Source organism: Balearica regulorum, chromosome 1, assembly GCF_011004875.1.
Source record: "Balearica regulorum gibbericeps isolate bBalReg1 chromosome 1, bBalReg1.pri, whole genome shotgun sequence".
NCBI lineage: Eukaryota > Metazoa > Chordata > Aves > Gruiformes > Gruidae > Balearica > Balearica regulorum.
Window position 1 is genome coordinate 158,546,550 of NC_046184.1, and position 14,884 is coordinate 158,561,433.

Genomic DNA, 14,884 nt, shown 5'->3' on the forward strand with positions numbered 1-14,884 from the left:
CCCCCTGCTAAAGCAGGATCACTTAGAGCAGGTTGCACAGGATGGTGTCCAGGTGGGTTTTTAGTGTCTCCAGAGAATGAGACTCCACAACCTCTCTGGGCAGCCTGTTCCAGTGCTCTGTCACCCTCACAGTGAGGAAGGTTTTTTTCATGTTCAGATGGAACTTCCTGTGTTCCACTTTGTGCCCATTGCCCCTTGTCCTGTCACCGGACACCACTGAAAAGAGTCCTGCCCCATCCTCTTGACACTCGCCTTTTAGATATTTATAAGTGTTCATGAGATCCCCTCTCAGTCTTCTCTTTGCCAGGCCTTTCCTCATACAAGAGATGCTCCAGTCCCCTAACCATCCTCATAGCCCTCTGCTGGACTCTCTCCAGTAGTTCCCTGTCTTTCTTGAACTGGGGAGCCCAGAACTGGACACAATATTCCAGATGTGGCCTCACCAGGGCAGAGTAGAGGGGGAGGATAACCTCCCTTGACCTGCTGGCCACACTCTTCTTAATACACCCGAGGACATCATTGGCCTTCTTGGCCACAAGGGCACATTGCTGGCTCATGGACAGCTTGCTGTCCACCAGGACTCTGAGGTCCTTCTCTGGAGGTCTGCTTCCCAGTAGGTCAACTTCTAACCTGTACTGGTGCTTGGGGTTGTTCTTCCCTAGGTGCAGGATCCTACACTTGCTTTTGTTGAATTTCATTAGGTTCCTCCCCACCCAACTCTCTAGTCTGTCAAGATCTTGCTGAATGGCAGCTCAGCCTTCCAGTGTGTCGGCCACTCCTCCCAGTTTAGTATCGTCAGTGAATTTGCTGAGGGTACACTCTGTCCCCTCATCCAGGTCATCGATGAACATGTTGAATAAGACCGGACCAAGCACTGACCCCTGGGGCACACCACGAGATACAGGCCTCCAACCAGACTCTGCACCACTTATCACAACCCTCTGTGCTCTGCCATTCAACTAGTTCCGTACCCACCTCACTGACCCCTCATCCAACCCACACTTCCTAAGCTTGCTGACGAGGATGTTATGAGAGACAGTGTCAAAAGCCTTGCTGAAGTCAAGGTATACAACATCCCCTGCTCTCCCTTCATCCACCCAGATGGTCATGCCACCATAAAAGGCTATCAGATTGGTCAGGCATGATTTCCCCTTTGTGAACCTGTGCTGACCACTCCCATAACCTTCTTCTCCTCTACATGCTTATTGATAACCCCCAGAATAAGCTGTTCCATCATCTTTGCAGGGATGGAGGTGAGGCTGACTGGCCTGTAGTTGCCTGGGTCCTCCTTCTTGCCCTTTTTGAAGACTGGAGTGACATTGTCTTTCCTCCAGTCCTCAGGTACCTCTCCTGATCTCCATGACCTTTCAAAGATGATTGACAGCAGCCTAGCAATAACATCTGCCAGGTCCCTGAGCACTCGTAGGTGCAATCCTATCAGGGCCCATAGATTTGTGGATGTCAAGTTTGCCTAGATGTTCTCTAACCTGATCCTCCTCGACCAAGGGATAGTCTTCCTTTTTCCAGGCTTTCTCTCCTACCTCCAGGGTCTGGGTTTCCTAAGGGCCAGCTTTAGCAGTACATACTGAGGCAAAGAAGGCATTCAGTAACTCTACATTCTCTGTATTCTCCATTATCAAGGCACCCACCTCATTCAGCAGTGGGCCCACATTTTGCCTAGTCTTCCTTTTGCTGCTGATATATTTGAAGAAGCCCTTCTTGTTGTCCCTGACATCCCCTGCCAGTTTTAATTCCAGGTGGGCCTTAGCCTTCCTTGTTCCAACCCTACATACTCTGACTGTATTACTGTATTCCTCCCAAGTGGCCATTCCCTTTTTCCACATACTGTAAACTTCTTTCTCCCATTTGAGGTTTTCCAGCAGCTCCTTGCTCATCCATGCAGGTCTCCTTCCTCCTTTGCTTGTTTTCCTATTCTTCGGGATGCACCGATCTTGAGCTCAGAAGAAGTGGTGCTTGAATATTGGGCCCCCTTACCTTCTAGAGCCTTAACCCATGGGATTCTCTCAAGCAGGCCTTTGAAAAGGCCAAAGTTAGCTCTCCTGAAGTCCAGGGTTGTAATCCTTATTTCTTACCATGGCTGCAAATAAAACTGTGTGGTTGTGAGGAACTTCAGTTTAGGACTACTTATGCAACTGTTGTTGGAGTTCTCAAAAAACCTGCATGATAATTTTCTAACACAAAAGGCACCACTATATGGGAATATCAGTATAATGAGAAAGGTGAAGTAATCATTGCAGAGGAAGTTGGTTCATATTTGCAAACTAACTGATTATAACCAGATGATGTTCACAAAGGGAAGACTGAGGCCAGCCCCAAACAAAATTTTCCACCTCAGGAAAAAACTTTTCTCAAACTAATATAATAAATACAGAATAAAGTAAACATTAATCAGAAATGGGGGAAACAAAACTTCGGCTATAAAAATATGAATTTGACTGTCCTGTATGAATAATTTATCTGATTGATAGCCCAACAACATTTTTCCACAGTAAGAGAAAAGTCCACCCAGGTCTAATGGTGAAGAGATGCTACAAGTTAGGAATGAGAAGGCTGTACAGCCAAAGAAAGAAAGAAAGATGAAATAGATAGCAACCAATATAAATGAGAAATTTTGTTGGAATAAAACAGACATAAAAGGGAAAAAAAATCTGTAACTGGATGAAAAATAAGTTTTAAAAGTGTACCAGAAACATGAAAAATCTCACCATAATGCAGGATCCCTGATTTAGAACAATACAGTAAATGAAACAAATATTTCTCTCTGTATTTAAACAGAAACAAGATTTCCTAATTTTTTATTACAGGACTATGATAAAGAACTTTCCACTATATTATTAACATAAGAGAATATTAACCAACATCTATCTGGGAGAAATATTTCTAAGTGAGCACGCCTCATTAACCTGCCCAAATATGCTAAAAAAGTTGGTAAAACATTACTGAATCACTGATTTTGATTTTTATTTTTATTAATTACCAGGAGAATGCCATAAGACTGAAACAGTTGTGTGTGACAACTGCAGTTAAAGAAACCTAACATAAATGTGAAGCAAAATACCAATTGTCTATTATATTTTCATAATAGGTTGCTTAGTATTGTCCAAGTCTAAAAAAGGTAGACCGTGGCTCCAGTTTGAGGAACACAACAGGCAGGCAGTTCAGCAAATCCTTAAAGTGAAACACTGCAGTGAAGAGGGCTCATGCCCTCCTCATATGCATATAACAGGAGAGAAGTAAGTAGGAACAGAAATGAGTAGGAACATTTAGAGTATTGATAAGATGGATATTAAAGTCCTGCAATTCACAATGATATCCATGTTTGAAGAAACTTTGAAAAACTTGGAAGAGTCCCAAGAAGTTCCAAAGAAAGGAGAAAGTGCAGAGAAAATGTCTTGTTGAAAGAACTTCAAAGATCTGTATCTGCTTAGCATATTAAAAAAAAAAAAAAAAAAAAAAAAAAAAGAAGACAAAAAACCCAACCAAAAATAAACCTAAGTGTTTCATCAGGATCTGAATTACCTTCTTTGAAGGTACTAGAATGAGGATTCTCAAACTACCAGAGAAAGATAAAACAAGAACCAAAGAAAAAAGCTGATACTGACAATTTCATTTGAGAAATGAAACAGCATTTCAAACAAGGATGATGATTATTGGAACAAACTTTCTAGTGATGCTGGCATAGACTGCGCATGTCTTAGAGCCTTCAGAGCATGACCTTCTCAGAGACAGGCTCCGGTTGCACACAGTGCACAGACTTCAACATAGAGGAAGCCTGGGTATAGTGTAATGCCTATTCATAGCTTAATATACAAGGTTCAACATATAAGCCCCTTTTGGCTTTGCAAATTAATATCTATTAATCAACTTAAATGTCAATGCATTAGAAATTAATTTACTGCTCATTTCAACAGAAAGATTCAATTCAAATGCTTTTGACAAAACTAAATCCTATTTTGCGCTATCTGAAAAGCTAAACAAACTATGTTCTCTGTGCATCTATATAATCTCTCAACTTTTCATACACCTGCACAAATGTCTGGGTGACCAGAACAGAAATCTGTAGTGCATTTAAAAGAAAAAATTAGGAAAGTAAAATTAGCTAAGTAAAAACAAATTAATTTAATACAGAATATACCATGCACATTAATACCTGTAGTGGCTACATTAGTCACTCCCATATCTAACTCAATACCTAGCGATACTTTTGAATTTATCTGTTGCTGCCTTTGGATGTGCCTCAGAGCTAGGATAAAGTACTTAAGTGCAACGATATAGACATTGAATCATTAACTCTCTACTTAGTGTTGTCAAAATAAAACCCTAAATCACACTAGCTTTATGCCATGGAGACACTGACTTTTCTACTACCTAATACAGTAATTTTCACTTTTTTAGCACCAGTTTTACCTAGTAAGCATGTGTTTTTCCCCAGGAGAATCAATTGCATTTATCAATACCAAACATCATAATAAAATTTTTCTATTAAATAGTATAAAAATGTCTAGTGAATTCTGTAACAATTATATAATCAAATGAACATGGTCCCTGCTCTGAAGACTTTTCAACAGAAAAGATGAAAAACCTGTTGGGTAGGAAATAAACTATTATTTTAACATAAGAGGAACCACAGAAAAATTACAGGTTCAATTCAGATGCCTAGTGCCATTTGACGTACCCTAAGATATCAAGGACATCCTCATGATGGTGGCAGCTATGCAGGCATCCCTGTGTCCTTTTGGAGCCAAGCTGGGGTCAGGCTGGGTATCCTTGGGCATCAGAAATCATACAAGGTGCCTAAGTTTAGACAACTGAAGATTTTGAAATGATGTCCCATGTAGTCTGAGAAGCCAGGTTGAATAAGGAGTTGAATTAATTTTGGAATTTTCAGACCAGTCAGTGCCAAAAGCTGTCTTCAGCTGGGAGATAGGCTGGTATTATTTTTCTCTCCTAATTTGCATTTTAGATTTATTACAGAGTTCCAGAAATGTCCTATATAGTTCTGTTTCTGTGAAGCAATATTAGTGCAAGAAATGAGGAAACTGTATGACAGCAACTGCACCATAATATTAATACTTAGCTTTGCTTAATGAAGCATATCTTTTACCATAACTCTCTCATTTTTATGGTTATGGTCTTATTGGACCTCATAAGAACATGCTATCTGAAAATATCATGTTTCTGCTTCACTGAACAGATGACCAAAAAAATGTCATTCATGATTTCTGCAGTATGTACCTAGAACCTTCATAAAAAGAGAATTCACAGTTTCTGTTATATATCTTTATCATATAATAACTAATAGTTATATTAAAAAAAAAAAAAAGAAAAAAAGGCAGTACTTCCTCTGAATCTAATTACTTAGCCTAGCTGGATAGTAATGAAAGTTTTATATTCAAAGGACCATGGCAATTAGGGGCAAGTTATACCAGCCTTTTGAGAGGGAGCATTTCCATTGTACAACCCAGTGACTATGCCATCCTAGAATGCTTCACTAATTGTAAGAATGTGATGTGGAAGCTTCCGTCTCTGTTGTAAAAGTTTTAAAACATCAGAAAGTTGGGAATTGTGGCCTTAAGTATATGTACGCCTTATAAAACCCAGCTTTTCCCTTGTTCTCTGTCAATACATAGACTTATATTGGAAATCTTAAGACTGGTGTGAATGACGTATGAATGGAAATGTGCAGGTAAACACCAGAAGAAACACAAGAATGAGGTTAAAAACATGACCTGTATTGATATCTAACACCACATTCATAGCAGTAAAACTGAGTAATGTATTATTTTATCAAAACCAGAATGTCTGCACTCACGTAAAACAATAGTATGATGACTTTCATGATGACTTGTCAGTAGAAAACCATGTGCTTAACAACAAACGATGTCAACACAGAAACAGCACATAATTTGTGTTATTCCTTTTCTTGTGAGCCCAACAAGAACAGCATTGTCCTAAGAATGTCAAGAAAAAGGAAGCACAGGCACCAGACTTGCCTAAAACTTACAGAGATGAAAATAAGTAGAATTGTGAGTCAAAAAGATCATCCTAACTGTTGAGTCCTAAACGATATAAAAGACATGTCTAAAAACCAGTTTGTCGTCATCGGTCAAGATGAAACAAAAAGATCTACTGTGAACTTGATAGACAGTATCTCTTGTCCATGTTAGGGCCTTCCTATGAGTTATCTGTTATGAGTTTCAACCTTTGCTAGTAGCCCTAGTGAAGAACTTGTGTGGAGCTTCAACCAATTTTTTACTATTTTTGTTGGGTTTAGTTTTATTGTAGTGTTTTTAAGCAGCATAATCCTGCACCAACCAGTAGCATGCAAAGGACCCAAAAGGGGCTTTGGTTTTATTCCTTCAATGGTTGCTACTTTGCTGTGACAAGAACTCACAGCTAGGCCAATAATGGTCCAGAGAACAAATCAAAATGAATGGAGTTAAGAGCATTATTGAATAAATTTCAAATTGATCTTTACTGTTGTCCTGAATTCTTGTTGCCTGCCTGCCCTCAATTCTGAAAGAGAACAGAACATAATGGACAACAGTCAACCCAGTGAGGTGGAGCAGCCAACAATGACATCAATTGAAAAACATGACTGGGCACAGTAGGGGAATAAATAACACTTGAAAGCTCAGGATGCATTTGCAGCTAGCAGCACAGCCATAACCTCAGAGGAGGGAGAGAAGTATCTCTCACCAGGATACAAGATAAGTAAATACCAAGCCTGGTGTACATCAGGGACATAGCTGTGCCAAGAACAAACTTGTGCTGGCAAACCTGTGATTCTCCGGTCATGTGTGTGCACCAAAACACCCATAACTTGCACATGAAAGACTCAAAGAACCCAGTAAAGCAAAAAAACCCCCATGATGCTAAATATTGCTGTGGATCAAAAATGGGCAAATCTTACATCACTGAAAAAAATTAACTGCAGGGAATGGGCCTTGAGGTAGAACACACCAATCTCAAAAAGGCTGCAGGAGACACCTCCTCCAGCCATGGCATAGTAAGTCTCTGTGCAGAAGCACAGACAGTGGAAGGGGAAGGGGAAGGAAGGACCTGGCAAGCAGGTTGAGGGAGGTGATTCTGCGCCTCTACTCCACATCGTGAGACAGAGCCTAGAGTACTGCATCCAGTTCTGCAGTCCCCAGTATGATAAAGACATGGACCTGTTGGAGCAGACCCAGAGAAGGGCCACAAAAATGGTCAGAGAGCTGGAACACCTCTCCCGTGAAGGAAGGCTGAGAGAGTTGGGGTTGTTCAGCCTGGAGAACAGAAGGCTCAAGGGAGGTTTTATTGCTATCTTTCAGTACTTAAAGGGGGCTTATAAGAAAGATGGAGAAAGACTTTTTTCCAAGGCCTGTAGTGACAGGACAAGGGGCAATAATTTTAAACTGAAAGAGGGTAGTTTAGATTGGACATTAGGGAGAAATTCTTTCCTGTGAGGGTGGTGAGGCACTGGAACAGGTTGCCCAGAGAAGCTGTGGAGGCCCCATCACTGACAGTGTTCAAGGTCCAGTTGGATGTGGCTTTCACCAACATGATCTAGTGAAAGATGTCCCTGCCCATGGCCGGGGGGTTGCACTAGAGGTTCCTTCCAACCCAAAGCATTCTCTGATTCTATGAATCCATTTCTAATAGCAGAGTGCTGTGGAATCTATGTCTAGTCCTCCTACAACCTCTGTCTTTGTGGAGACGTAATGTCTCTATTCCTGGTACTGCAATGACGGACAGCTGAATTTTTAAGTGAATGACTCACTACAATCATGCAGAAACATGGTAATAGGGTCTCATTCAGTTGTACCCTAATTTATCATATCTTTCGCCTCATGTCTTTCTACCATTGCATGGATAGCTGGTCTGGAAAGCGAGCTATTAATCAATCTCTGCCGGTCAGAGGAGGCCAGTAACAATACTTATTCAAATCATTTCGGTTGTCATTCAGATTTGTCATTTCAGCATGCACTTAATCTGAAAACACTGGTCTTCCTTCCTTGTGCTTTACAGGCACTCAGTGCTCACTGTCAGACCCTGCGCATTCACAGAAACCAGCTTACAATTCTCTGAAGCCAAAGTTACTAGCAAGGGCTTATATCCTGACAGTGATTGCCTAGGTAGCAATAGTGGTAGCAAAACAGTAATGAAAAAAGGAGAAGGAAAGAGGAAGGAATACACAGTTCAGCAAGAGGTGTCAAGAGGTTCAGACTGAGATGGAAGCACGGACAAACCCAAAAGGAAGAGAGAGGTGTATGGCATTAGCGCAAAATTAATGAGAGAAGTTCTGTGAATGATAAGTAGCAAAAGGGGAAAGAAAATGAGGTTAAAATTGGTAGAATCTCCTAGAAAGAGATATATGAGAAATGCTGTGTATCAAAGAAAACATTCAAAATGTTATCAGTATAGAAAGTGATAGCCAAGCAAAACATCTGACAATTACTAAAGAGTAGGGCTGAAGTTAGCAGTAACATCAGAGGCTATGGTGGATCTCAAAAGGATAACAATGACAGAAATTCCTACATTTAGCCAGAAACTGTGGGAAGAGACATTTCAATGAAAATGTTGGTAGAAGCCACAGTGAAAGATGAAGTCACAGAAAATGCAAAAGGGCTAAATGGTTCATATTATTGAAGATGAGGGAAGGTGAGGGGAATTCACTTGCTAAATGGTGAGTGAACAGAAAGCTGCAATTGATAGGGACTCTCTGAAGATAAACATTCCTGTACTTAATGCTTACATCTAAATAGGTGCTGCCTTAAGTTACTGGGCTGTGGGGTGGCCTCCTGAGGCAGGTGAATCAGAAGCACAGATGGACACTGGATGGTCAAAGAAAATAAGGTTTCAGGATCTGCCAGCAGTTAAAAAAAAAAAAAAAAAAAAAAAGACGGAGCCAGCAGACATGAGGACCGCCGCCACTCCAGAGTGCCAGCAGCCAAGAGAAGGAAAAGTGGTGTATGGAAGAGAACTGAGTGATTAGTAAGGCATGTATGTTTGATAATTTCAATCTCAGCACACTTTACATGGAAGAACCAGACAAGTGCAAACAAAGAAACACTTGTATCATATGAGAACAGAAACAGAGGGAGAGGAAACCAGTTTTTGGCTGTAAAAGAACAAAAGCAGATGGAATGATGCAATAATAATAATATGGGAACATGCTTCAAGGAGTAAATTACAACCAAATCTAGAATAATCTAAAAACATCTCAAATTATATTTAGAAATAAAATAGAACAAGAAATAAAAGATCAGTCATATGAAAAAAATAATCTGTCAGTTATTTACCACTGGAATCCCAACAGATCTACTACAGAAATCCAACAATTTTTAGAGGACATTACTAGTAGTGACATGACTTCTAACTGGGAAGACTAAAACTCCAGAGACCAGCTTCATCTCACCAAGTTCAGACAACTGTGAGTGAGCAAAGATGCTCTACTATCCGTTGAGGCAGTTCAGAGGTCAGCTCAGATCCTGGTGGATTTAATCATCACCTTATGCCATGCTTCATCCTCTACTTTACTTACACGAAAGCTCAGAACAACAGCATTCCTGATTTGGTGCTTGTTCTATGATTTCAGGGAAAGAATTAGGATTAAGCTTAGCTCCCTGAAACAGCAAAAATCACAGGGTGGGCCTTCTGGAGTCCTGTCAATGGATGCTGTGCAGTGCAATTTCAAACAGGGCACAGTCACTTGAATTGCGTTTTCCCATATAATTCCTTTCAACTGCAGAGAATCATTAGTAACTACACTATCAGCTTGAATGAAAGTGGAAAAGTTGAGCTTTAGACTAGAACTGATTCATAAGTTCATGAGCTGGCTTTCCTTTCTATTTGTTGTTTCAAAATTAGGAAAATAAGCTTAAAGCATACGGGTTTAAAATTAATTAATTAATTAATTTCTGCCATTCTCTTTAGACAAAGCTATTTAGACTAAAGGAGAGAATGTATTCAGGTAATAGTGTGACCTAGACTGTCTCCTGCACAGTAAAAAGTTGGACAGTGGCTCAAGTGTTGAGGTGATTATTCTTTTAAGTTTGAGGTGCTCTAGCCAGCAAAAAAAAAAATTAAAATAATCACTCTAACCTTCCCAGTAAGGAAGAATGGAATTTTTGCCTATAATTTCCAAAATGTGCACTATAATTAGCAGTATTAACATCGAAGCATTGTCATCAAATAATGTAAAATATGAATGACATAAATGGAAAAGATATTTTTAACCATGGAAGATCATGAATTTTGGTTCTCAACTACTTAATTTATAACAAATATGACCCATCTTGTCAGTGCTTTTATCTGCTTTTATGTCCTTTATACAAAATTAAATTTCAAATTATTCTTTTTCTACACATTCACATTATTGAATTTTATAAACTGTTGCTATGGCTGGTTAGACATTCAAACTAGAATTTTCCATATATGCCTACATTCTGCATGGCAGAGACCTTGATGAAATATTCCCTGCAGTCAGAATTTTTTATGTACACAAGATTATGAAGCAATATGGGTTTTTTTTGTCTTACATAGAAATAAGGAATATAATAAAATGTGTCATTGTTCATACCAACTACTTTGTTAATATTAAGAATCAGTCATTTTAAAAATAAAGCCAATAAAATCTAGAAAAAGAGTATTTAGGACAAATATCACTTACCTGTTTTTAAAATACCATATGGTATGTATGTATTTACATATCTAAAACTAACTTGAAATACTGCTTATCACCAACATACTTTACTGACAGATCAAAAAGTGAAGTTTTCACTGTCAACATTGAAATAAACCATCTGCATGTACAATTAGTGAGATAATGTATCTCAAGTATTTTATGTCCTCTCATAACATAGTTTTAGTACTTTTTTAGAAAACAGACATATTCCTGTTAGTGAATATGAAATATTCAAAAGTATTGCTGGTCATTACTACCTTTAGGTAAAATAAAACATTCTTAGTAAAACATCAACTGTAGTAAACACAAAGTAAAATTACCTAATTTTCAGGTTTCATTTAAGTGTTTGTATTCTTCTCTAATGAACACAGATGGATTCTGGGATATGCTACAGCACTTACATTTATGCTATTAGGTGTCTTTACTCTACTTGTTTGTGTTTCTGAAGTTTTAAAATAAATATTTACTAACATATTCAATATTTATAGAGCTTGTTTATTACAAAAATCTATAATCTATTATAATTAAACAATAATGTCAATAGTCTATAGTAACATTATGTTATAAAATTGGGTGGGAACAGAAAGTTATAAACTGTCAAGATTAATGTTATTTTACATTATATCACTTTATAACACGTTATGTCATATTAAGTGAATGCATACCCCCACACACATCGCCGTCCACATTTTCACACTGTCGATCATCACATTCACAGTTTTTGCCATGAACTCTGTTGTCTCCAGGAGGAAAACAAGTGCATTGGCCACATTCACATCTCCCTGTAAGAATAAACAATTGTTAGAGTCATAATTTCAGTGAAGTAAAATAAATGAAATAAGAACCCAAACTTAGTCTACACCCTACCCCCCAAAGACAAACAAGTCACTCTGTATTAAAGTATGCACATAAACACTATTAAAAGAAACCCCAAACTATCCCTCCTCCATGGCAACCAGGAGCAAAGTATATCACTGTTATTTCTTGGTGGAAACAGCAACAATAAGCAATCATTGGCCTTTTGCGTTTTTCATATCTCAACTTTGCGTAACAGAGCTATGGCACATGTTCAGCTGCATAATTAACCTCCATAATTGATCTAAAATATTTAGCACATACCTCAGAAACTCCAAAATGAATGTGATTAGAATAAAATAGTCTATGCACACGGCTATCTAAGATGCTCTCTATTCATGCAGAAAAATAACTTTTCGAATACACTGTAAGGCATTTGGAAACCAAAAACCCCTTTAATTTTTCTTGTCTAGACCTGAGGAAATAAATAGAAATCGAAAGCACAACCTCTGTCAGAGTCTTCCCTTCCATCAACCTGTTCACATAAGAACTCCTCAGAGCTTAAAAGGGGAATAGACTCATCCAAACTCCCACAGATCTTCCACTCCAAAACCCTCAGAGCAGTGAGTATTAAATGGTCAGATGTGAAAAACAGTAAGATCAAGGACAGTCTTTGTTGCACATATATGAGACAAACTCAGTTCAGGGTAACATTGGTTTTGTTATTTCCTAATTTCTAAGAGTTTGCCTCCGTATTTTTTAAATTGTTCTAATGCAATGCTACAGTGAGAATGCTCTAAATATTACACAAACTGTGGATCAAAGTAATACAGTTGATGGGCTTGGGAAAAGATATTTTGTGTAAAAAAGGGCCACCAGAGACATAGATTAGGATGCAGAAAAGCCTGTTCCTCTCGATCTAATTTAATCACAGCATCAGTGGGACTCAACCTGGGCCTGGACGCTGCTCTACTGACTGCAGAACCCAGATTTACAGTCAGAGTAACTATAGTTACTACTACCAATGCTGAAATATTTTGCTGAATAGGAAAGGACTGTTAAGGAGAACCTTAGTGGGGCTTTTCTAACTGTAGGTTTTGTGACAATAAAAACCTTTTAGGTCAACATACTGCCAGATCATTCTTAATCTATTCTTTTTTTCAACTTCTAACCTAAATTTGTTACATTCATTTTTCAAAAAAACCCCAGTCTAATTAAGTCGGAGGGTGTGTCTGTGTGTCGGGCGGGGGGGGGGGGGGGGGGGGGGGGGGGCAGTATGTGTCGTATTGCTTATGGAATAAATTCCCAGTTCATTTTATAGCTCATTTAATAGCTGCCATACTCTTCATATTCCCAAGCATCAATGTACATTGCACTTTCAAGCTGACATTATGTGAGCCAAGATTCAATCTAGAAGGACATTTTATGATCAAGACTCTTAAAAAAAAGACATGCTGATAGAGAGGATTAACAGAAAATTCTTCATGATACCTTTATAATATACATAGTTTTAAAACTATGTTGCATTGGCAATTATATGAGGACATTTGTTCCAGAAAAAAACTTATTGTAGGAAGTGCATCTACCACATCACGAAATACAGTTGTATTTGGTAATCATGTCAACATTTAAGATATGATTGTCTGCTGAATGATTGATGTTATTTACCTGCATTCTTTAAGCTATAATTATTTGCCAAGGACAGCTACATCAGAAACTGGGGGGAAAAAATCATTCCTTAGTACTCAGATATACACACACTTTTAATGACTCCAACTTGTCACTATTTGGGGCTCTCAAAGTCTCTTTCTATGCATCCACCTTAGACAACCTGGCTACTTTTACAAAAATATCACATCACTGTGTCCCAAAGCACCAGTCAGTCACCCACCCGTAGGCAGATAGGTAACCGATGAACAGGACCTATCTGTTGTGAAGACTCTATAAACTAAACAAAAGAACCATCTTTAACAGTGGTATCCTGGCTAGATAATGCTATAATAAGGAGGATGCCTGAAGGACAATAAAATCAGTTTAAGCAAGTTGCTTTGAAGAGAGGAGTCAGCAGAGATGGAAAATCCTCCAGAGGGACGAGCAAAGGAAGGTTCTGTAATGAGGCTCCTGCATGTTCTGTAATTAAGCACTACCTTCTGTAATGCTTAATATAATAAGTCAGAATGACCCTAGAGCCCAGTGGCTAGGCACTTGCACTGGAATGGGAACAGGTTCCTCTCAGTCCCTGCTGCAATTAGTGTTTATTCATTTTAGTTAATATGTCCAACAGTTTCACCAGCAAAAAAACTGAGGAATATCCCATCCCTAGGCAGATAAAGCACATTTTTGTCATGTAAGAGATACAAGCTCAGGCTGTCTTCTCAAAATCAAGCACAAAGGGGGTTTAGACCCTACTTTCTCAATCTTCTCATCTTAGCTAATGAATAAAACACCAACACTTATATTCAAAAAGCTCAAACTCCTTGTCGATATCTGTGCCTTGTATTTTATTTTGGCTGGCTCCCACCTAAGTTCAGGGTATGAATTTGATCATCTGACTGCGGACCTCAGCAGAACTGAAGGTGTCTTGAAAATGGACAGAAACCTGAGTCAGTAAGTGCTCTGGAAAAGGACTTCTCTGAATTATTTCTTTACTTTTAAATATTCAAAGATACAGTTACAGTAGTTAAGTACACTTGCTGAAATTGATACTCAAATTATTAGTTCATCATTTTCTTTTACAAATGTGACAAAATCAGCACTAGGAACATGAGAAGTGAATTTAGTGGTGGCACTAAATAACTGCAACTTTGTTCTGGCTTAAAAAATATATTTTACATCCAAAAGTACTGAGATTTTGGTTGGATTAAGGTGGGCCCACTCTGTGGAGATAATCATAGAATCATTTAGGTTGGAAAAGACCTTTACGATCATGAAGTCCAACCGTTAGCCTAGGACTGCCAGGTTCACCAGAGATTTAACAGAGAATTAAACAGAGAATTAAAGTCCTATCACTTCTGAACAGCTAACTACACAGGATGTAGCAAATGTAAACTTCAAAGGCTCAGTTTATCACCATACAGATAAACACAAAAATTAATAACATTCTGTAACAATAAATTTCAGATGGCTTCCCTGGGAGAACCAGGATAAGATTTTCATGGTAAATTTGCTTCAGCCATACTACTGCTTTGTCAGATGTATCTGCTACTGAAATAACAGAAGCCACACCTTATTCTGTGACCTTCTTCTCTTAGTTATTGCGACAAAATACTTACCATACAAATTCAATCATTCAAAAGTAATTTGAAGCTCACATTATACTGAAAAGGGATCAGCACTTTACTAAACATACTCTTTCTTTGTCTAGAATAATAGGTTTACCATAGCAACCTGATTATAGAG

At 38.5% G+C, this 14,884-nt stretch overlaps 1 protein-coding gene across 1 annotated transcript in view; it reads right to left on the minus strand.

The window, feature by feature from the left end:
- The window catches only part of ITGBL1 (integrin subunit beta like 1), a 152,319-nt gene that overhangs the window by 10,541 nt on the left and 126,894 nt on the right, over nt 1-14,884 (minus strand). The window contains exon 8 of the mRNA XM_075742948.1: nt 11,356-11,472. Within this exon, the coding sequence (XP_075599063.1) occupies nt 11,356-11,472 (117 nt within the window). The remainder of the gene's footprint in view (nt 1-11,355; nt 11,473-14,884) is intronic.